The following is a 25198-nucleotide window of genomic DNA, read 5'->3' on the forward strand; positions in this document are numbered from 1 at the left end:
CTGTGTACCATGACAAATTGTTTATATTTGAAGGAGAGTTCTGGCTTTTCAGTATATTTTTGACAGATTTGATATAAACTCCTTTGATAGAAAGACCAAGCTTTGGAATTCTATATAAAATTATATACCTATCTACCCCTTCATACACTATGAAAAGATCCTTTGGAAATGAGTAACAGGGAATGGCTGTAGCTAAAGCAAGTGAGCTCCCACCTACCACATGGGACGTCTGGGTTCAGTTCCCAGTGCCTCCTAGAGAAAATGAGCAAGACAGTGAGCTGACGTGACAGGTTGGTTCGGCGAGCTGCTGCAACACGATGATGCAACAGGAGACATGGGGAGGAAAACATAATGAGAGACACAACAAAGCAGGGAGCAGAGATGGCTTAAGTGATTAGGCTCCTCCCTTCCACATGGGAGGCCCTAGGTTTGGTTCCCAGTGCCTCCTGAAAGGAAAATGAACAGACAGCAAGCACAAACAACAAGGGGATGAGGAGAAATAAATAAATTAATCTTTAAAATAAAAAAAGAAAGAAAATGAGAAATAGAAACTGCTTAAAGAAAATGCAAACCCAATCAGTGCTTATTCAAAAACATTTTAATGTTTATCATTTAGATATTAGTTCTTAAATAGGTCAAGGTTTCCTTGTTATTGTAGCTATAATAATAGATACTTGTGCATATTCTCAAATTTATCAAAAATATCAAGCTGTCCCTCTTTGGCACATTCCCAGACCTATTTAAAAGCACAAATGGTACGCTAATACATTTTGGTTGTTTTCTTTTATAATTTACAATAATGGCTTTTGTAATAGGTATGTGTGCTTCAAAACTGACATTTTAGAGAACTGATGTTTTTCTCAGAGTACTTAAACCCCAAACCTCTCCCAAAAATTTCTTGCTTGCTTAATACTTATTTTAAAGTAGCAAGGCTTTCCTCCCTATTTATCATCTTTTAATACTTGGATGCTTTTTACAAAATTTCATTATCTTTCCCAAATACTTTATATATTCTAATTATATTCTTTTATTGCTTGAATGGATCTTGACTCAGAATATTCTATCAGTGACATTGGGTTTAAAAAGACTTTTCTTTAATCTCCTTGTTTTTTGCTCTAAATTTTGCCTGAGATTTGCCAGATTTTGCATTAGAGTAAATGACTCAAAACTACGTGAGGCTGTAGGTGAGGCGTGATCTTTTGTTGGACCAGAGGCGAGGTGAGTGAGAATGGAGCTGAGATTACCACCATGTTTGATGCCTGGCGTCCACCATTAATTTTGAGCAGCAATATCGATTTCATGGCAGTCTGAAACACTTTTCAAGTTAGAATAATACTGTTTCATGTTAGAAATGAATCAGTAGGCGAATTTTTATGATACCCTTTCTTTCCTCCATTCCTCCCTTCCTTCCCACCATATCTTATTGACATTTTGGTCAGATAGTACCACTTGTTCTTGGGTGGTCATTAAACCTTTTCTATTTCAGTGCTCCATGCTTTTGGGGAAATAGAATTTTGGCCTTGGTCCCATCAATTCATATGAGATTTGAAGGAATAATTTGAAACGTAAAAAAAAGAACTTTGATGCCAGGAAAGAGTTTGACAAAGTACTGCTGCTCGCTTGTTTGTGTGTGTGTATGTTTAAATCTAGTTGTGGGGAAGCGGACTTGGCTCAATGGATAGGGTGTCCACCTACCACATGGGAGGTCCACGGTTCAAACCCGGGCCTCCTTGACCCATGTGGAGCTGGCCCATGCGCAGTGCTGATGTGCGCAAGGAGTGCCCTGCCACGCAGGGGTGTCCCCTGTGTAGGGGAGCCCCACACGCAAAGAGTGCGCCCGTAAGGACAGCCGCCCAGCGTGGAGGGGGGTGCAGCCTGCCCAGGAATGGCGCTGCATACACACAGAGCTGACACAACAAGATGACGCAAGGGAGAGAAACAGATTTCCGGTGCCACTGATAAGGATAGAAGCGGTCACAGAAGAACACTCAGCAGATGGGCACAGAGAGCAGACAACGGGGAGGGGGGAGGGAATAAAATAAATAAATCTAAAAAATAAATCTAGTTTTGGCCTTTTCTTTTTTTATTCTACCTATTTAAGTAATGGTCCTTGTATTTCAGATACATTGTATAGATTCATTTTTATGAATAAAGAGAGGTGAAATGCCTAGTTTTCTGGTTTATTTTCTCTTGCTGGCATTGATATAGTTTTAAGCATTTTGATTTAGAGACCATGTAGTTTATAGAAGGTCCAGTGAAGTTGAAGATAGATTTAGTGATATTCTTAAATACTCAGGAATGCTGTAATTAAAAAAAAATCATGCAGCAAATACAGAGATCCAGTATACCACAGAGTTCTCATCTTAGTGTGGTACATTTGTTACAGATGATGAAACAATTTATTACGATTATACTATTAGATATAGTCCATAGTTTACATTAGGGTTCATCTTTTGTTTCTTACAGTCCAATTTTTTGAATTCTTATAACAGATATGCAATCTAAAATTTCCCCTTTTAACCACATTCAAATATATAATTCAGAATGGATTACCGTATTCATGCTTTTAAATAGGGCTTGATAATGCCAGAGAGAGGACAGCTTGATATTTTTGATACATTCACTTCAGAATATACATAAAAATCTACTGTTAAAATAACAATAACAAGGAAGCCTTGACCTATTTAAGAACAGTTCTAAGTCACTGTTTGTTGCAAGCTGCCTGAAAGCAGGAACTTTTGTCAGTTTTGTTCATTGATATATCCCCATTTTTTGGGCAGTGCTTTGGCATTTGTCATCAATAACTTTCAAATTAACAAATGAGTTTAGTTAAATAATGTTTTTCTTTCAGTTTTTCTCTTTCCATCAAAAGTGCAGTGCAGAAAGTACAGTAATCAGCTGTAGATTTTGTGAGATCATTTATTGATGGGTGAATTATTACTCTAAAATAGAAAGGATTATTGCTTTGTGGGTTTGTTTTCTTCTCAGTGGTTTTAATTATAGGCCACAGGAGCAGGGTGTTTTAACTTCCAAAAATCGAGCCATTTTCATGCTCCCTTTTAATATATTTGTGTGTACACATACCTCTCATTCCCAATTGGACTTTTTATTCTCTGTGTTCCTGAAATTAGGATCTATGGTTTCTAGATATTTCTCTCCCATTGTAAAGGTTGTCATTTTGCATTTATGATAAACTCTTTTGCACAAAAGATTTAAATTTTGATGCGGTCCCATTTATCAATTTTTTTTCTTTCATTTGTTTTTTAAGTATAGACTAAGAAACCATTGCCTAACACAAGGTACTGAACATGCTTCCTTATGTTTTCTTCTAGGGCTTTTATAGTTTTCATTCTTATATTTAGGTCTTTGATCCATTTTGAGTTGATTTGTTTAATATGCTATGAGGTAGGAGTTCACCTTCACTCTTTTGCATGTGGAGATCCAGTTTTCCCAGCACCATTTGATGAAGAGACTTACTCTTTCCCAATTGAATGCTTCACAACCTTGTCAAGAAGCAGTTGACCATAAATGCACAGATTGATTTATGAGCTCTCAATTCGATTTCGTTTGTCTTTATATCTGCTCTTGTGCCAGTACCATGCTGTTTTGATTACTGTGGCTTTGTAATAAATTTAAGATTGGGAAGTGTGAGTCCTCCGCCTTTTTCCTTTTTCTAGATGGCTTTGGCTATTCGGGGTCCTTTACGCTTCCATATAAATTTCTTTTTCTTTTTTCTTTTTTTTTGAGGTACCAGGGACCAGGGATTGAACCTAGAGAACCTTGTAAGTGGGAAGCCGGTGTTCAACCACTGAGCCACATTGACTCCCCGGACTTGTTTTTTTCGTATGTTTGCTAGTTTTGTTTGGTTTTTAGGAGGCACCAGAAACCGAACCCAGCACCTTCTGTGTGGAATGCAGGAGCTCAACTTCTTGAGCCACATCCACTCTCCCTTCATATAAATTTGATGATTAACTTTTCCATTTCCGCAAAGAAGGTTGTTGGAACTTTGACTGAAATTGTGTTAAATCTGTAAATCACTTTGAGTAGAATTAACATCTTAATATTTAGTCTTCCAGTACATGAACATTGAATTTCCTTACATTTACTTAGGTCTTTTGTTCCTTTAAGCAGTGTTTGATTGTTTTCTGTGTACAAGTCCTTTACATCCTTGATTAAATTTATTCCTAGTTATTTGATTCTTTTAGTTGCTATTGTGAATGGAATTTTTTCTTGATTTATTTCCTCCTCAAATATTTTTCTCTCATTACTCATTACTAGTGTATAGAAACACAACTGAATTTTGGGTATTGATTTTGCACCCCACTACATTGCTGAATTCATTTATTCTAGGAGCTTTGTTGTGGGTTTTTCATTATTTTCTATATGTAGAATCATGTCACCTGTAATAAGGAAAGTTTTACTTCTTCCTTTCCAATTTGGATGCTTTTATTTCTAATTGCTCTGGCTAGAACTTTCAGTACAATGCTGAAGAACAGTGGTGACAGTGGGCATCCTCGTCTTGTTCCTAATCTTAGAGGGAAAGCTTTCCGTTTTTCACTTTGACGTATGATGTTATCTGTGGGTTTTCAGTTTCCTTCTATTCCTTGTTTTGTAAGTGTTTTTATCAAGATGGGGTTCTGGATTTTGTCATATGTCTTTTCTGCATCATTTTATATAACCCTGGTTTTTCCCTTTCATTCTGTTAATTATGATATTAATGTGGTGATATTCTGTTGTTGAACAACACCCTTGCATACCACGGTTTAATCCCACTTGATCATGTGTATAATTCTTTTAATGTGCTGTTGGATTTGGTTTGGTAGTATGTTGTTGAGGATTTTTGCATCTGTATTCATAAGGGATATTGGTCTGTACTTTTCTTATGGTACCTATCTGGGTTTGGTATAAGGTTGATGTTTGCCTTACAGAAATAATTAAGGAGTATTCCTTCCTCTGCAGTTTTTTGGAAGATTTTGAGCAGGAATAGTGTTCATTCTTCTTGAAATTTTTGATAAAATTCCCCTGTGAAGCCATCTGGTCCTGGGCTTTTCTTGTTTGGGAGGTTTTTTGGTTTTGTTTTGCTTTTTAATTCAATTGTTGAACTTTATTACTTTTGTAATGAGATGCTACAGGTAGATGCTTGGCGTGCCAACATAGCCAGCCCGGGAATCTAGTCGAAAGGGCCCTCGACTGCCCGGGAGGGGCGGCGGGAAAAAATGGGTGAACAAATGCCCTCCGCCGGCGCGGGCGACTCTGCCCCCACATGCCCCCACATGCCCCCGGCCTTGCCGCTCTGCCCACTCTCCCTTATCTTCACCCAACATTCGGCCACTGAGGGGCCGCCCCGAGCTAATCGGCCTGCCTCTCCTACGCCCCACGGGAACCCAACCCCCAACCTCCCCATATCTCCCGCCGAAAGGTAACCTCACATCTGCCCCCTTACCCAGCAACTGCCTGCAGCAACCAATAGGAGAATGTAGTCAGCTTAAGCCAATCAGTTCCCTACACGCCACCCCTAGCCCTATATAGTTGCCTGTACTTCCGTAATAAAGCGGATTTGCGCCATCAGCCTGTCTCCGTGGCTCGTGTTCTCCAACTGAGCAGCGTCGTCCTCGCCTCCTGCGACCCCACGAAGCCCCCAGAGGCTTCAACTGGCGCCCAACGTGGGGCACGAGCACCCCTCGCCCGTGAGCAGGTAAGGACCCCTGTTGGCTGGAGGACACCTCATGAGCCTCCTCCAACTCTTGCCCATCCTCCTACTATTTCCCCTATTACTCCTAGCAGCCTCTGCTCTCTTCCTCGCTGCCTCCTCCAACTCCTCTCCCACCGTGCGCCTTTTCCTTGCCCTTGCCCTGCTTCTCCTTGCCGCCTCCGCTCTTTCTCTCGCCCTTGTCCTCTCCCGGCCACTCTCGCTGCCTGCGTCGCCCCCCCCCCCCCCCAGACATGGGGGCTTCCCTCTCCAGCCGCCAAGCCCCGCAGGTTCTGGCGCTTGCTGGCCTACTGGCCTGCCACCACTGCAAGATTTCCGCCAAGCAGCTTCAGATCTATTGGGACTTGTTAATCTCTTTCAATTCCTGTCTCTCCACCGCAAACCTCTGGGACCCCAACACTTACCGCATACTCATTGATCGTGTCTCCTCCGCCGTTGAACACGAAGGCAAGCGCTTCCCCCCTGGCCTCATCCCTGCCCTTATCACCATTCGCTCCTGCTTGCTCGGCGCCGTTCTGCCTGTCTCGGCTTTCTCTTGCGCCTCGCAAGCCTATTCCTATTCGCCCGACACCGGCGACGGTTCCGCCACCTTAGTCCTTCAACTTAATAACATATTAGAGAATGAGGGCACCAGCCAGAGCACCCCGCTGCCTCCTAAGGTGCAGAACGATCTTACTCCCGGGAACGTCTCTGCCGCCCCCAAGGGCGCTCTAACTGCCAAGCCCAAAGATGGCGAACTTCCTCCTTCTTCGTCAAATGAAGTGTGGAAGCCTCTATATCCAGAACTTCCTCTGATGTCCTCGCCTGACAAACAGGAAGAGGTTAACCTCAAAGAGGAACCGTTACCTCACTCACTCTTGAGTGGGGCAACTGGCTCGGGAGCAGAAGTCAGGGTGGAGACGCACAATCCCTTTCTAAGCGGAATTGCAGCGCCGCCTAGCGGAAACCCCTTACTAACATTGCCCCTCCCCAGCTGCTTTTCCTCCACGTGTAGGCCACCCCTCGCTCCGCCTCTCGGTGCCTTCCACCCACTTACGCTCGCTCTCCCTTCTGACGCTCCGCTTCTCGACGCCCCCATCCGCTCACACTCGCCTTCCCTTCTAGCGCTCCGCAACAGCCCCGACACCTCTACCCAATAAATCTGGCACCTATGCCTCAGCGCCCCCTCGCCTTACCCCTACGACCCCTCGGAGGTTAAGCACCTGCGTGAGGCCGTCCGCACGCCCAGCAGCTCCTCAACGATCTCTCACTTAACTTAAACCTCCCTTATGACTGGCAGCATCTTGCCCGGGCCATCCTTGACCCCGGTCAGTTTATTAACTGGCGGGCTCATTTCCAGGACCAAGCCGAGCAACAAGTGAGGGCTAATCAACCCAACGGCATCAATTTCCCCCTTGAGGCCTTCCTAGGTATGGCGCCCTATCACACTCCAGCATCCTATACCCAGGCCTCAGCCGTTTTCTGGGATCAGCTCCGCCACATTGCGTTGCGCGCATTCAGCAACTGCTCCGCTATCAAAGCAGACAAATTTACCAAGCTTGTTCAGGGCAAAGACGAGGACTTCTCTGCCTTCGTCTCCAGAGTTATGGACGCTTGTGCCCGCAAAGTAACCAATGAGCAGGCCCAAGCGGCCCTCGCGCGGGAGCTAATTCTGGAAGGGGCAAACTCTGTTTGCAAGCAGGCCATAGCATCCAAGCGGGATGGTGACCTCCATGACTGGATCCTAGCTTGCAAAGACCTAGATCAAACCTCTCACAATCTAGCTGTCTCCTTAGCTTCCGCCCTCGCCCTGGCAGTGGGACCCTGCTATCGGTGCAACCAGGATGGGCACTTTGCCCGTGACTGCCCCAACCCAAAAGGGGCTCCGCCTCCCAATAAACCCCCGGGGCCAAACAAACCTGCTACCCCATGCCCAAAATGTAAGAGGGGATACCATTGGGCCAGGGATTGCCGCTCGCGATCCGACATAAATGGCAGGCCTTTAAACTTCAAAGGGGGCAAGCCTCAGCCCCGCCCCCAAGAGGCACACCACCTGCCAAAACCTTGATGTGGTCCATTCCTATTCTTCAAAACAAGCCTCTTATCGCTATAAAAGTTGGAGGCGGTCCTAAAGCCCAATGGTTCCATGGCACCCTTGACTCCAGTGCGGAGGTCTCCTGCTTTCCCAGTTGCTATAGTCATCTTTGGGAGACTGTCCCCGGCCCTCCTGTGCAGGGTGCTACTGGAGAGGCATCATCCAAAAAAACCCGAAATTACTCCCGTGGGAGGATGCCGACGGGCATAAAGGGCTATTCCAGCCCCTCATAGTGCCAGAGCTTCCCTCTATCTTGTGGGGCCGAGATATTCTAGAACAACGCGGTGCCGTCATTGCCACCGATCATCCCCAGTCGGAGGGGCACCCTCCGTTCGGCCCCCAAACTGTTGACCCCCAAATTGAGGAGCACCCCCAATTCTAAGTGCCACTGCTCAGCTTGTACCACCTGACCCCACCCCTCTGCAATGGGACACAGAGGAACCTATGTGGGTCGAGCAATGGCCTCTACCGTCCCACAAACTCGCCGCCCTCCATGCCCTAGTTCTGGAACAGCTTGAAGCCGGTCATATTGAGCCCTCTACTAGCCCCCTCCTCACCCAAGAGAGAGGCTTTGCTTGTGTCTTTCCAGAAAATGCCTCACAACCAGTCTGGATCCCCGGCCGGAACATCAGACCAGCCACTGCCGCAACACCGGCTAACGAGGAAAGAACGCCGTCACCTGAGGGCCACCCTCCACAAAATGAGGAAAGCCTCCCTAACCGAGAGGGATGACAAAGATAATATACTACGACTCTACTATCAGGCCAAAACTATCCAGCATCGAAACCCCAGCAAACCCCCCGGCATTGTGCCCTTGCTAGTAATAATGCTTTCACTTGCTGCCTCAGGCCAAGCCAGCATGGTAAGCCCCCCCCCCCCCAACGCTATAGGGTTGCTCTTTCTCTCGCTCCCAATCGCACTTACTAACCCACAGCATCAACCTTTTAATTGGACATTATCTCTCTGGCAGCAGGAAATCACCCTCGCTTTTAATGTCACCTCAGGTTCCCCTACATTCACCGTACATGCCTGTAACCTCACCGGCTATCCATACAAAAAAACCCTTGGCAGCGCTCTCACTAGCTGTTCCCTACATTGCTACGACACACCTTCTAATACACGCCAGAAACGAACCCCTGCTGCCTCCTATGGTAAACATTTTTCTAAGCAGTGCCTTTGCCCAGGTGATAACCCTATATCAGGCTATTACATCTGCCCCTCTACCTCGGGCTCCTGCCGTGATCCTGCGCACTATTATTGTCCCTCTTGGGGGTGCGAAACCATGGCAGTTGGATGATCAGGAACCCCTAACCGGAACCCTCACCTCTCCCTAGTCAATCCCCGATGGCCTTACGTCACTATACGAATGAAAAATCCCAATGACATCCAATGGCTTCAAGGCCGCACATGGGGAATACGACTCTACATAACCAAATATGACTATGGCTCTTTCTTCATAATCCGGAAAAACCCAGTCTCCTCCTCATCACCTCCGATTCCAGTCGGCCCAAATCAGGTTCTTAACCCCCCCTCTCAGGCTGATCCCATACCCCCTCCGACCAATGCATCCATACCCTCATCATCGACTACCCCCTCACCCTATACTTCTCTTGTTAACATCTCCTCTCACACCCTCCCAGCAACTGCCCACTTGCTTATATCTCTTATCAATGCCACATTTTACGCCCTTAACTCCTCCAATCCCAACCTCACCCAAACTGCTGGCTATGTTACTCTTCCACATCTCCCTACTATGAGGCAACATCCATCAATGCCTCTTATAACGCCTCCACAGACCGGAATCCCGCCTCTTGTAATTGGAACTCAACCAAAATAGGCCTTACAATTCAGCAAGTTTCCCAGAGCGGGCTCTGCGTCACTAAAATTGGAGGCACTATTATCTCCACCATGAAAACCCTTTGCAGCTTTACCAATAGCCCTAACACAACTGCAAAGTTTCTGCTACCCCCCAATAACGCAAAGTGGCTATGTTCCTCCACCGGCCTCACCCATGCCTTAATGTCCAAACCCTCAACCGTACCGAAGAAACTTGCGTGCTCGCCACCCTTCTCCCCTGCATCTATTTTCATAATAACAATTCTTTAATTCCTGGCAGCGTCACCTTCCACCAACCTATCTGCAAAAGAGAGAAGCTATCACCGCTATTACAATTGCTTCGCTCCTAGGTCTTGTGGGAGCTGGCACCGGAATTGCAGCTCACGTTAACCAACAAGCATCCTTTTCCTCCATCAGGCGAGCCGTCGACCAGGACATATCCCGCCTCGAGAGCTCCATAGCCCATCTAGAAAAGTCCCTAAACTCCCTATCAGAAGTAGTCCTCCAAAATCGCAGAGCTCTAGACCTCCTCTTTCTTAAAGAAGGGGGACTTTGTGCAGCTCTTGGGGAAGAATGTTGCTTTTATGTTAACCATTCTAGCCTTATTAGAGATAATCTAGAGCAAGTAAGACTAGGACTCGAAAAACGAAAAAGAGAAAGGGAAGGGGATACGTCAAAAGCTTTGTCTTGGGGATTTAATGGGATCCTCTCCTACCTACTCCCCCTGTTAGGCCCATTCATAACCTTCCTCCTCATACTATCATTTGGACCCTGGGCCATAAAAAAGATTATCCAACTTATCAAAGATCAAATTAACTGCTCTTAGTAGACCCATCCAAGTCCACTACCACCGGCTCCACGTCACCGACCAAGACGCGCCCAGAGGCTCTGCAAGTCACCCCCACTGGATGGCCAACAGCTCTGCAGCCTAACCAGCCTTCAGTCCCCCGCCAGCAACAGCAGAACCCTGGCCTCGCCACGCCCTAGTGCCACCCAGCGCCGCACAAAGGAAAATCCCATCCCCCTGCTTCCAACCAGCAAGCAGAAGCCCTCTGCCCATTGCCGCGGCGGCCCCTCCTTTTAAACAAAAAACAAGAATGAGATAATGAGATGCTACAGTTAGATGCTTGGCGTGCCAACACAGCCAGCCCGGGAATCTAGTTGAAAGGGCCCTCGACTACCCGGGAGGGGCGGCGGGAAAAAACGGGTGAACAAACGCCCTCCGCCGGTGCAGGCGACTCTGCCCCCACATGCCCCCGGCCTTGCCGCTCTGCCCACTCTCCCTTATCTTCACCCAACATTTGGCCACTGAGGGGCCGCCCCGAGCTAATTGGCCTGCCTCTCCTACGCCCCACGGGAACCCAACCCCCAACCTCCCCATATCTCCCGCCGAAAGGTAACCTCACATCTGCCCCCTTACCCGGCAACTGCCTGCAGCAACCAATAAGAGAATGCAGTCAGCTTGAGCCAATCAGTTCCCTACACGCCACCCCTAGCCCTATATAGTTGCCTGTACTTCCGTAATAAAGCGGATTTGCGCCATCAGCCTGTCTCCGTGGCTCGTGTTCTCCAACCGAGCAGCGTCGTCCTCGCCTCTTGCGACCCCACGAAGCCCCCCAGAGGCTTCGCTTTTGTACCATTTGTATGCTTGCGTATAATTTCAATGCATGCATTGAACATTTTTTGTGTTTTTAAAATTTGTCATTTCAATTTTCCAGTGAGTGTTGTCTTGGTGTCTTTGACACAGAATGGAAGAGAAACTGGAACTGCAATGATTGCAAACTTTTTCACTGACCAATAAACATTGAACGACAGGCGCACCCAACCACAAACATGCATAAATTCATCTTGAGAAATCTAAGTAGACTAGGTAGGATGAGAGACTGTTAACTCCCAAAAATACCTGGAGAGGAAGAATGGAGAAGTGGCATTGAGATAACATTTGGACAAGTTAAGTGGGCTCTGTCTAAAACTTGGCAGTCATCCACAATGCTAAAAAAAAAAAAAATATCAAGAATGGATGTAAATTAAAAAGAAAACACACAAAAAAATACTGCCTTCAGAAAGATCTGATTGCCTTGGCACGGGCCCTGTGAGCAGAAGCAAACATATCATTCCCAATCCCCAAAGATATTTGATCTAAGAGGTGATAGGCATGTAACAACAGTCCAGATATAGAGGGCATTTACTGTTAAGATCCAGTAGTTATTGGTAAGGTTCACTGAACATATATTAGATATTTCCCTCACAAAAATTCTCTGCATCCTCTCCTTCCCTTGATAGAATAACATCCTTTTCTCTTCCCTTGTGCAATACATATGACCGCTTTCAATTTGAAACAAATTAGTGTAGGAGAGAGAAAGGGAAGGACGATGAGCTAGGCAACAGATTGTTTAAATAGACCTGGTAAACTTTCACTGCTACGGTTTGATGCAAATTAGCTGCTAGCCCTTAGCAACGAGCAGGCGTCTGGAACTTAGGTGATGTATTAGTCAGCCAAAGGGGTGCTGATGCACAATACCAGAAATATTGGTTTGTTTTTATAAAGGGTATTTATTTGGGGTAGGAGCTTACAGATACCAGGCCATAAACCGTGAGTTACTTCCCTCACCAAAGTCCATTTTCACATGTTGGAGCAAGATGACTGCTGATGTCTGTGAGGGTTCAGGCTTCCTGGGGTCCTCCCTTCTAGGGTCTTGCTTCTCTCTGGGTTCAGGGTTCCTCTTTTCCTGGGATTCCAGCTTGAGACTTAAGCATCAGACCCCAACATCAAAAACTCCAACATCAAAACCCCTCAACTCTGTTCTTTGCCATGCCTTTTATGTATGAGTTCCTGCCCACCAAGGGTGGCATGGTGCGACTCCTGGACAGGCTGCACTTTTTTCGTGCTGGGCTGCTCTTCTTATGGGGTGCACTCCTTGCGCGTGGGGCTCCCACGCACATGGCACGACACTCCTTACGTGCATCAGCACTGTGCGTGGGCCAGCTCATCACACGGGTCAGGAGGCCCTGGGTTTGAACCCTGGACCTTCCATATGGTAGGCAGATGCTTTATTCATTGAGCCAAATCCGCTTCCCTCTATTATTTTTTTAATTCTCTTTCATTTATCACTGCTATAATCTTTGTGATTTCCTTCCTTCTGCTTGCTTTGGATTTAACTTGTTCTTTTTCTAGTTCTTCCAGTTTTGAGATTAGGTCTCTGATTTGAAATCTTTCAAATGTTAGACCACTTTGGCTGTTAGTCAGCCAAAGGGATGCTGATGTAAAGTACCCAAAATCTGTTGGCTTTTATGAAGGGTATGTATGTATTTGGGATAGAAGCTTACAGTCACAAGACTCTAAGGAGTCTAACTCAGGGTACCAAAAGAGGTATTTCCTCACCCAAATTCTGTTGCCACATATTGAAGCAAGATGGTGGGCAATGTCTGCAAGGGTTCAGCCTTCCTCTTTTTTCTTTAGGCTCTGTAGTCCCAGCTTCTTCCAATCTCAGCTGTAGGCTGGCATAGGGTTTTTCTCTCTTTGGGGGGGGGGGGGCTCATTTCTTTCTGGGCTCAGGTGTTCTGGTCTCTGCATAAGGTCAGGTGTAAATTATCAGGCTCATCTCTCTTCCCAGGACTGCAAGATCATTGTCTATCTTCTCTGTGGGTCTACTTCGTGTGAGAGTCTGTTTTATCAGCCCATAAAAGGACTGGGTCTCAATGCTAAGTCACACTTTAATGACATAGTTCAATCAAAACCATAATCTTAGCATAATTTAATCAGATGTCTCAGCTGAATCTAATACAATCAAAGGGTCATCACATCCGAGAAAAAGATCAGTATACAAATCTGTATCTCTTTTTGGAATTCATAAATAATATCAAACTGCCACAGTTCTTTTTTAATGTAAGATTTTAGAGCTATGAATCTCCATCTAATCACTTCCTTTGCTGCATCTCATAGGTTTTAGTACGTTGTATTTTCGTTTTCATTTGCTTCAAGATATTTTCTAGTGGCTTAAGTGGTTAGTGCCTGCTTTCCAAATGGAGGTGCTGGGTTCAGTTCCTTTGCCTTCTAAGAGCAAAAGTAAATAAATAAATAAACTAACAGACAAATAAATAAATGAGAAAACCAACTCAGGGGAGCCAGTGTGACTTGGTGGTTGAGCACTGACTTCCCACATATGAGATCCCAGATTCAATCCGTGGCCCCAGGAATCAAAAAAAAAAAAAAGATATTTCCTAATTTCCTTTATGATTTCTTCTTTGATAATCCATTGGTTGTATGTTGTTTAATTTCAACATATTTGTGAATTTTCCATTTCTCCCTTTCCATTGTTGTTGAAGAAGATACATTGCATGATTTCAGTACCTTCGAATTTATTGAATCTTTTTTTGTGACTTCAGATATATATGGTCTATCCTGGAGAATGATCCATGTGTACTCAAGAATAATGTGTATTTTTTGTTTGTTTTGTTTTGGTGTGAAGTGTTCTCTATATGTCTGTTAGGTCTAATTGGGTTCAGAGTATTGTTCAAGTCTTGTATTCCTTATTGATTTTCTGTGTAGATGTTTATACGTTATTGGAAGAGGTGTATTAATGTCTCCCACTATTGGTGTTAAACTTTCACCCTTCAAGTCTGTCAGTATTTGCTTCATGTTTTTAGGGGACTGTTGTTTGGTGCGTATATATATATTTGTAAATGTTTCTTGTTGAATTAACCTCTTAATCAGGATGTAATGGTTGTCTTTGTCCCCTGTATCTATTTTCCACTTAATGTTTCTTTTATCTGATATTAGTATAGCTGTCCCAGGTCATTTTGGTTACTACTTGCATGGAATCCTTTTTCCATCCTTTTGTTTTCAACTTACTTTTGTCTTTGAACTTAAGGTGAGTCTCTTAAAAACAGTATATATTCAGGTCATGTTTTTTTATCTATTCTGCCAATCTCTGCCTATTGATTGGAGAGTTTAATCCATTTTCATTTAAAGTCATTACTAATAATGCAGGGGTTTTTCCTGCCATTTTGCTGTTGTCTTTGTAAGTTTTATACCTATTTTGCCCCTCAATTTTTCCATTAATATCTACTCTCATATTTATTATATTTTTTGTATTGTACCTAATTGAGTCCTTTCTCATTTCTGCCTGGATGTATTTTTTCATCAATTTTACTTATGGCTACCCTGGGTTAAAATTTAACATTCTAAATATATAAAAATCATATTTGATTTGATACCACTTTGACTCCAGTAAGCATTTATATACACCATTCCTATATTGCTCTGTCAATACCCAAGCCCTTAAAGTGTAAGAGTGATTCTTGGTGCCACTGACAAGAATCCAAGCAGACACAGAAGAGCAATTTACTGGAATTTACCATAATTTACCAGTCTGTTCGCCCAGCTCTTCCCTGGGTATTGTACAGTGTTCTACTGGACCCCAGAGTTTCAAAATAGTTTACTTAGACATTTCCTGCCTGTTTAAAAGTTGTTCTGTTGGAGGGACTGATTCCTGGAGCTTTCTACTCTGTCATCTTCCCATAATTCACCCTCACAGTCTTAATGTGGTATGAAGTATATTTTTGGAATGCAATAAATCTAGAGACTTTGTCTTACCTAAATAAAAATGTAGCTATCATTTCCTTTTTAATCCTGTTCACATATGCTCATGATATAGTGAAAATGAAAATTTTTCCTAAGATGGGTTAAGCCTAGCATTTAAAAAAAAATGTTGACTGCCATTTAATGCCTGTATACAGCCATTTGAAATGCTACATATCCTTTTAAAAAAAAACTAGCGATTTCTAATTCTTTTTAAAGGCGGGATCCACAGCACCATTGTTTATTGACCAGCCAGAAGAACCTGAGTCAAATGCAAAAGATGGCATAGAATTATTTGAAGACAGTCAGCTAACCAGCCGCTCTAAAGCAATAGCATCAAAAACCAAAGAGATTGAACAGGTGAGAACCCAATTTTCTTAGAGATCATAATCTTTTGTCTGTGTCACTTGGCAAATTTCATCTGGCACAGTTATAGTAAATGTTTATTCAAAATATGTTTAGCCTTTTCCCAATTGTGAATTTCAGTTATAAAAACATAAACATTTTTCATTTATATTTCAGTAATTTTAATCAGTATATCCCCCATACCTATTTATTTTTTCTTTTTTTTTAAATAAGAAGCAAAGTTCTTTGTTAGGGTATATTAATATTCTAGTTAGTATGAAGCAATTAAAACCTGCTAAAGCTAATAGGAATGAACTGGAAGAAATTTTAAATATTTCAGAAGGTTAATTAATGTTATTTTTTGAATATTGGGATTACAGGTGTTTGTTTCCTCTGTTTTTCATTATACTTTTAATCATTTCCCAGATTTTCTATAGTAAGCATGTATTGTTTCTATAATGGGTAGAAGTATAAAATATTAAAGAAAATATGAATAATTATTTAAATCTAATTTTTAAATGGTGTCATTTTAAAAAGTTAGGATCTTGTTTATAGTATGGAATTATTACGTGTTTCATAGGATGTTATGATTCTATGAGAATTAAATGAAGTAAATGTGAAGTAAATTAAATTAAATGAAACGTGTTATACAGATGTTAGTTTTTGATGTTGTTATTCTACAGTTCTTTGGGCAAATGTCATTACACTGTTTTATGTTCTTCAAAAGAGGAAGACATAAGAACAAAATTAAGTCTTTTCTCAAGGTGCTGTCCAATTTTCACATCAATTAAAACCTCTTTCCCCTGGTTGGATGGGAAGATATCAGATTCTTGATTTGGTCAATATAAGCTTATATTCATTCTAAACCAACGGCAAATTGGGATAGGAAATTTGTCATTCAAGCCAGTAGAGTTTCAAAATGGAGGTAGTTTATAGTGTAAGATGCTGGAGGAATATAAGAAAAATGGAGATTGAGAAAATCCCATTTAATTTAGTGATGTGGAGGAGGCAATTGGTGCCTTTCAAGATACCAGTTAGAGGGCAGCGGCTTTGGCTCAACTGATAGAGCGTCCACCTACCACATGGGAGGTCCATGGTTCAAACCCAGGGCCTCCCGACCTGTGTGGTGCGCTGACCCATGTGGTGAGCTGACCCATGTGGTGAGATTGCCCATGTGCTGTGCTGACCCATGTGCAGTGCTGAGGCGCGCAAGGAGTGCTGTGCCACGCAGGGGTGTCCCCTGCGTAAGGGAGCCCCACGCACAAGGAGTGCGCCCCGTAAGGAGAGCTGCCCCATGCTAAAAAAGCACAGCCTGCGGAGGAGTGGCACCGCACACATGGAGATCTGACACAGCAAGATGATGCAACAAAAAGAGACTTAGATTCCCTGTGCTGCTGACAAGAATCCAAGCAGACACAGAGCTCAGACAACTGGGGGTGGGGGAGAAGGGGAGAGAAATAAAAAATAAAATAAAAAAAAGATACCAATTAGGGAAGCGGTTGTGGCTCAACTGATAGAGCGTCCGCCTACTGTATGGAGGGTCCAGGGTTCGATATCCAGGGCCTCCTGACCCATGTAGTAAGCTGGCCCATGCACAGTGCTGTCATGCTCAGGGAGTGCCGTGCCACGCAGGGGTATCCCCCGCATAGGGATATCCCACGCACAAGGAGTGCACCCCGTAAGGAGAGCTGCCCTGTGCGAAAAAAGTGCAGCCCACCCAGGAGTGGCACCATACACACAGAGCTGATGCAACAAGATGATGCAACAAAAAAAGCAGCAGTTTTCCAGTGTCACATGACAAGAATGCAAGTGGACATAGAAGAGCACACAGCAAATGGACACAGCAGACAACGGGGGGGAAAGGGAGAGAAATAAAATAAATCTTTAAAAAAAAAAAAAGGTAGCAATTAAATGAAAATGTAAAAAAATATAAAGAGGATATTATTAAAAGGTCCTGACACACTGTTTGCTCATTAGATGCATCTTTAACCTGAATCTGAATGTATCATACTATTTGAAATCACTGCTTTTCTGTCTCTAGTCTCGCTTTTTTTTATTAACCACTTGACGTATGTTTTGTTTGCTTGTCTCCCCTTACCATAATGCATACTCAATGAGAACAAGGGCTTTGTTCTATTCACTGTTAATATCTCCATCTCTTAGAACATTGACAGGCACATATTAGACGAATAAGATTTGCAGGATGGAGTCATAGGCCTTGGAAGTGACCTTTGAGTGGTCCCTCAGTTCCTTGAAATCATGTACTGCAGCTTGACCAGGTAACAAGGTACCTAGGTTCCAGCACTTAGTAAGTGCTTGATAAGTTTTTGTTGAATGAATGAATGATTTTGTAGGTTGTTTCTCTTTTCTGTCTAAATTACAGTTCTTTAAAAGAGAGGCACTCTTAGGAATATAATTGGTAAAAGAAATTGACTGATGTAATGAGGATGGGAGTATTTTGGAATGTTGTTAATTAGTATTTCTACCATGTCCTCTTACTATTTTCCATTCCTGTTCAATGTGGTCTTGGAAATGTGGATTACTGGTCAAGGGTAGAGCCTAGCTTAGCAATATGCACATAAAGTTATTCAGAATGAAACTGGATTTTATAGTTTCTTATAAAAACCTCTGTGTTTGACCTATAAGTATGATTATAATTCTGTTTTCATCTGTTCATTGTTCAAGCCCATGAAAAATCTTAAACTAAAGCAAATTGAGAATATTAGAGCATGAATGGATGAACTTAAAAATCAGAATATAATAGCTCTTTCACATTTATTTTTATTTTTTAGTTCATCCATGTGCCTAGAGAAGTAAAACTGTAAATAAACAGACTATAATGTAGAAAACTTAATGGCATTAAGTATTGGAATCTAACTGCTTTTTAAATAAATTGTTAGGAATTTTATAAAAATGAAGATTTTATAAGGTCATACTCATAAAAATAAAATTGCAAAATATTTCAATGCATAGATCTTAAATGTTCAGTTTGATAAATTTTGACAGTTGTAATACCATGTGTATTAGTCAGCAAAGGGGTGCTGATACAAAGTACCAGAAATCTCTTGGCTTCTATAAGGGATATTTATTTGTAGTAAACACTTACAGTTACAAGGCGCTGTAGAGTCCAACTCAGGGTACCATAAGAGGTAATTTCTCACCAAAGTCTGTTGCCAAATGTTGAAACAAGATGGCGGGTGATCTCTGCCTAGTCTCTCCTTCTTCCTCTTAAGGCTTCATGGGCCCAGCTTCTTCCGATTTCAGATGTAGGCTGGCGTAGGGCTCATCTCTCTTCCCAGGGCTTTAGCTGTTTGCGCCTTCTCCTTTCTGTCACCTGACAGGACCAAAATGACCAAGTTCTCTCCTCTTCTGTGTCTATGGTATGCTCGTCTTCTTGTGTCTTCTCTGAGTGCCCATTTACTCAGCCCATCAAGGGGGCGGAAGCCATGCCCTACTGAATCAAGCCCTAATCTTAGTAGATAATTTAATCAAGATATATCAGCGGAATCTAATGCATTCAAAGGGTATCACATCAGAGGAACCAGACCAGTTTACAAACATAGTCTTTTACTTTTTGGGGGTTCATAAATAATATCACATTGCCACACTCTACCCTCTGAATCCCAAAAAACATATTACAGTATTCCAAAAAAACCTTACTTCAGTAGAAATGTTAAGTACAAAATCACATCACAATCAGTTTATAGAAATACAGTTAGTTTTGAGGTAAAGCCCCCTCTGACTGTAGACCTGTGAAATTTCAAGACAATTTACCTGATTCCAATATACAAAGGGACAGGGGAATAGGATAAACATTCGCATTCCCATAAGGAGAATTCGAGAGGGAAACACGAGTCATTGGTCACCAGCAGTTCTGAAAACCTGCAGGGCATACTCCATTAGATTTCAAAGTCTGAGAGTCATTCTTAAGATGATGGTTTCTTCTCGGGTCCTCATGGGGGCCCCTCCTTTCCACAGCCTTGCCCAATGGCGTTTTCTTGGTTCCACCATCATCACGAATCTGGGTGGTGACCAAGCTCCATACCTCACCCTCCAAAAACATTGGGGTGATTGCCTCACTTTACGCAATCTCTGGGGTAGAGTCTCAACCCCCTTAGTACAGTGAGGTGGTGGCAACATTCTCCCTGTTCTCTGGCACACAGACCCAGTCTTCTTAGAACGGTGAAGTGGTGACTTGACCTTCCGGATCTACAGGGAACAGGCCCACCCTTCTCTGAGCACTGGGGTGGGGACCTCACTCTCCCCAGCCCTTGGGGAATGTGCTCCACCTTCCGTATAGCCTAGGGCAGCAAAACTCTTCCTTAAGCATCAGGCTTCTCTTTCTAAATGCCAGGGCACACTTAACTTCTTACACATGGGGTTCCTTTCTCAGCCCAAGGAGATGTCTTAATTCTAGACCTCAGCTTCCATGGTTTTCTTCTTAAAGCTGTTTTCCCTTCTATCTCTTCCCTCTTCATGTCTTTTAGTCCAGGCTGACAATAATTTTGTTCATACAGGTCTTGCAGAAAACTTATTGGTTTAGCATATAGGAAGTGGGGATCCAAGCCATCAGACAATAAAACTTTCCTGGATAACTGCATTTTCAATACTGTCTTCCAAGTCAAGTTTAGTTACTTCTTCAAATGGGCAACTATTGTCTAGGGGCTTGATTTCCAGAATCAGTTTCTGGTTTCTTTGTGCTCAGTAATTCAGTTATCAGCTATTCTCTTTCCTCTAAAGTTTTACTGTAAGCTTCAAGGAGAAGCCAGGCTGCATTTTCCACATTTAGTTTGGAAATCTCCTTTGCTAAATGTCCAAGTTCTTAATTTTCAAATTCTTTCTTCCATATAACATCAGGAGTCAATCTTGCTAAGTTCTCTGCAACTTTAAAGCACGGATCATCTTTCTTCCAGTTTCCAGTAATAGTTTCATCATTTCCTACTCTGGCCTTATCAGAAATAACTTTAGGCTCCATATTCCTATCAATAATCAACAGTCTCTTCAAAGCAGTCTAGGCCTTTTCTATCAAGCATCTCACAGTTCCTCCAATAAACACCCCTTTACCCATTTTTAAAACCATTCCAGCATTTTTGGTAATTGTGAAAGCACCACCCCACTCTCCTGGTACCAAATTCTGTATTCATCAGCCAAAGGGGGACTGATGCAAAGTACCAGAAATCTGTTGGCTTTTAAAAAGAGTGTTTATTTGGGTTAAAACCTTACTGTTACAAGGCCCTCAAGAGTCCAACTCAAGATACCGTAAGAGTTATTTTCTCACCAAAATCTGTTGCCATGTGTTGAAGCAAGATGGTGGGCAATCTCTGCCTGGTCTCTCCTTCCTTCAGTAAATATCACTGAAAACAAAATATACATTTCATTAACCAGAAAATGTCCCTGTGCTCCTTTCTAATCAATTCCACCCCTCCAGCTGGTACTTTGATTTCTATCTTTACAGATTAGCTTTGTCTGTCTTCAATTTCATTTAGTTATACACATATACAGATACATACAGAGTAATATATAAGGTGATAGCTTGGACCTTTCTTTTTTCCAAATATAATGATGTTTAAAGCTAGAAATTTCCCTCTAAGTGTTGTTTTAACTGCATTATACAGGGCGGCGGACTTGGCCCAGTGGTTAGGGCGTCCGTCTACCACATGGGAGGTCCAGGGTTCAAACCCTGGGCCTCCTTGACCCGTGTGGAGCTGGCCCATGCACAGTGCTGATTTGTGCAAGGAGTGCCCTGCCACGCAGGGGTGTCCCCACGTAGGGGAGCCCCACGCGCAAGGAGTGCGCCCCACAAGGAGAGCCGCCCAGTGCGAAAGAAAGTGCAGCCTGCCCAGGAATGGCGCTGCACACACGGAGAGCTGACACAGCAAGATGACGCAACAAAAAGAGACACAGATTCCCGTGCCGCTGACAACAACAGAAGCAGACAAAGATGCAGCAAATAGACACAGAGAACAGACAAAAGGGGGGGTGGGGGGGGGTGGGGAGAAATAAATAAATAAATAAATAAATCTTTAAGAAAAAAGATTAACTGCATTATACAGTTTTATGAGTTGTATTTTCATTATTATTTCAAAACATTTTCTAATTTTGCTTTTTTCTTCACTGACTAATGGGTTATTTATAATTATGTTATTTAATTTGAAAAGATTTGGGGGATTTATTATATATGTTATTTTACAGATTTTAAATTCAATAACATTATGATTAGAGAATATATTCTATTTTATTTCCCTTCTTTGCTATTTATTGATACTTGTTTCATGGCCCAGACTGATTCATCTTGGTGATGGTGCATGTGCAATTGAAAAGAATGTGTTTTCTGTGGTTGTTAGATGGAGCACTGTATAAACTGGTCAAATTGACCAATAAGGTAAATTAAGTCTTTATGTTCCTAACAATTACTAAGAGAATAATGCTGAAATCTCAAGTGGAAATATGTTTTCGTGTTTCTCCTTTCAGTTTTGTTAGATTTTGCGTGTATATTGAAGTTCTGTTATTAGGTACATACTTAGGTTTGTTTTATCTTCTATATGAAATCACTCTTTCATCATTATGAAATATACTTTATTCCTGGTAATAATCCTTGTTTTGAAATGTACTTTGATATTCATAAATAACTATTCCAGCTTTCCTGTACCTAGGTTTGTATTGCCTTTCTTTTCCATCCATTTACTTTTGATCTGTGTTTTTATATTTAAAGTGTGTTTTTCATAAACTGTATATCTTGGAACTTGCTTTTGCATTCAGTGTGATACTATCTGCGTTGTAATTGGAGTAATGCAAATTTGATAGTTGAGGTGTGAATCCTGTTGTAGTATTTGTTATATATATTCAATTTTTGTTTTTTTGACTTCCTGCCTTTTTTAAAGCAGTTTTATTGAGGTATGTTTATATACTATACAATCCATCTAAAGTGTACAATCAGTGACTTAGGATGATCACAGTGTTGTGTGTTCATCACCTGCCTATTTTTTTTGGTGAATTGTTTTTTCTTTTCTTCACTATTTCATTTTTTTAAATTCCCCCCCTCCCTTGCAGCTTGCTTGCTGTCTGCTCTCTGTGTCCATTCACTGTGCGTTCTTCTGTGTGTCTGTATTTTTTTATTTATTCCCGCCCACCCTTGTTGTTTGCTTGTTGTTTTCTCTCTCTGTCCATTTGCTGCACACTCACACTCTTCTGTTTTTTTTTTTTTAACTCGTCTTCATTTTTGTTGCGTCACCTTGCTGAGTCGGCTCTCTGTGGCGCTTGCCGGCCGGGTGGCTCTCCACAGCGTGCGGGCGAGCCTGCCTTCACAAGGAGGCCCCAGAACGTGAACCCAGGGCCTCCCATGTGGTAGACAGGAGCCCAGCTGATTGAGCCACAGCCACTTCCCCTTCACTATTTCATTTTATTTCTTGTACTGATGTTTTTACTATACCACTTTCTGTTGCTTCTTGGAATATTGCTCTAGAGATGGCAGTATACATTTTTAAGCTATCACCATTTACCTTCAAGCAATAATGTATTATGAACATTGTTAGAACATTGTAACAGTATAATTCCAATTACCTTGTCTCTGTTAGTGTTTTGTTTTCTTATATTTTGCTTTGACATATTAACCATACCATGCATTGTTATTTTTGTTTTAAACAGCCAATCGTGTTTTTCAGATAACTGCTTTATTGAGATATAATACACATACCATACAATTCACTCCTTTAAAGTTATATTAATTATATAATATTATAATTATTATAGTTATAATTCATTGGTTTTTAATATATTCATAGAGAGTGCAACTATCACTGCAATTAATTTCATAATGTTTATATTATTGTTTAATGCTTTTCTTTCCTTGTGATCTTCTGATTATTGTTCTCTCCAGTACTGAAAGTGGGGTATTGCAGTCTCTAACTATGATTATTGAATTGCTCTTTCTCCTTTCAGTTCTGTCAATGTTTGCTACATGTATTTTTGGGCCTTTGTTTATAGGTGTTTATAATTGTTGTATTCTGAGGGATTGACCTTTTTATATTATAAAATGTCTCTCATAATATTTTTTGTTTTTAAGTCTATTTTGGCTGATGTTAGTATAGCCACTCCAGGTCTCCAGTGATTGCTGTTTGTGTGATACATAATTTTCATCCTTTTGCTTTCAACTTACTTGTATATTTAAATCTAAAGTATCTCCTGTAAACAGCATACTGTTGGATTGTCTTAGCAAATAGTCTTTTTTAATTTTTAAAAAATCTTTTTAATTTGAAATACTTTCACGCTTGCAGGATAGTTACAAAAATAATACAAACCCCATGTGGAGAACCCAACATACCCCTACCCCCCAGATACCCAGATCCACCAGTTTTTAACATTTTGCCACATTTGCTGTATCATTGTATTTATCTATCTATTGCTCAATCAGTTTTCTAAACACTTGAGTACAGGTTGTATAGATTGTATACATTATGATTTTTTATCTCCCCCCCCCCTCAGTTGTCTGCTCTCTGTATCCATTCACTGTGTGTTCTTCTGTGACTGCTTCTATCCTTATCAGCGGCACTGAGAATCTGTGTTTCTTTTTGTTGCATCATCTTGTTGTGGCAGCTCTCTGTGTGTGCGGTGCCATTCTTGGGCAGGCTGCACTTTCTTTCACACTAGGTGACTCTCCTTACAGGGTGCGCTCCTTGTGCGTGGGGCTCCCCTACGCGGGGGACACCCCTGTATGGCAGGGCACTCCTTGCTCGCATCAGCACTGCGCGTGGGCCAGCTCCACACGGGTCAAGGAGGCCCGGGGTTTGAACCGTGGACCTCCCATGTGGTAGGCGGATGCCATATTCACTGGGCCAAGTCCGCTTCCCCATTATGCTTCTTGAACACTTTAATACTGCCATGTACGTTTCCTAAGGAAAGGATATTCACTTATATAAACACCTGAAGAGTACATATCAAGTTAAAGAAATTTAACATTTATATAAAGCTTACGTTTAATATTGTTTTTTCATATGTTTTGATAATGTCCCTTTGAGCCCTTTCTCCTCACTTGCTTGATCCTATCCAGGGTGATGTCTTGTATTTAACTGTCATTGTCTCTTAGTTGCTCCCCTCCCTCCCGCGCTTCCTTCCTCTGTTTCTTCCTTTCATTATGCATTAGCTCCCCTGTCCTCCTGACCCCCACCCCTCACAAGTTGTACTCTAATTTCTATCTCTTTGAGCTTGCATATTCTCTGATATTTTCTTTGTAGTTACCATAGAGCTTAAATTTAATATCCTAAATCTGTAACAATCTAGTTTGCTTTGATACCAATATAACTTCAATAGTTTACGCAAACCATGTTCCTACACCCCTTGTTCCCCGACCTAATGTAGTTCTAGCCACAAAGTACTTGATTATACATGATGAATCCACAACCACTGACTTCTCCTTACATTTTATGCATAGTCTTTCAGCTCCTGAAGGAAGTAAAAAGTGGTGTCACAAACTAGAAATACAATACTACTGGCTTATATATTCACCCATATCATTACCCTCATGGGAGACCTTCCTTCTTAGTGTAGCTTTGACCTGTTGTCTCTTGTCCTTCCTTTCAACTTGTGGAACTCTCTGAAGCGTCTCTTGTAGGGCCAGTCTCTAGTGTGTGGAGCTGGTGGTCCTTATGTCTGTTTC

At 42.3% G+C, this 25198-nt stretch overlaps 1 protein-coding gene across 19 annotated transcripts in view; it reads left to right on the top strand.

Annotated features, from left to right (window-relative positions):
- Positions 1-25198, top strand: part of PPHLN1 (periphilin 1) — a 146609-nt gene that overhangs the window by 79099 nt on the left and 42312 nt on the right. For 10 of the 19 annotated variants that reach the window (XM_058307835.1, XM_012526877.3, XM_012526875.3 and 7 more), the window contains one exon: positions 15421-15561. In XM_058307835.1, the coding sequence (XP_058163818.1) occupies positions 15421-15561 (141 nt within the window). Of the gene's footprint in view, positions 1-5569; positions 5696-8373; positions 8647-9900; positions 11166-15420; positions 15562-25198 lie in introns of those variants that run through there. The other 9 variants (XM_058307826.2, XM_071218780.1, XM_071218783.1 and 6 more) reach the window with 4 other exon arrangements.

Source organism: Dasypus novemcinctus, chromosome 12 (genome assembly GCF_030445035.2).
Source record: "Dasypus novemcinctus isolate mDasNov1 chromosome 12, mDasNov1.1.hap2, whole genome shotgun sequence".
NCBI lineage: Eukaryota > Metazoa > Chordata > Mammalia > Cingulata > Dasypodidae > Dasypus > Dasypus novemcinctus.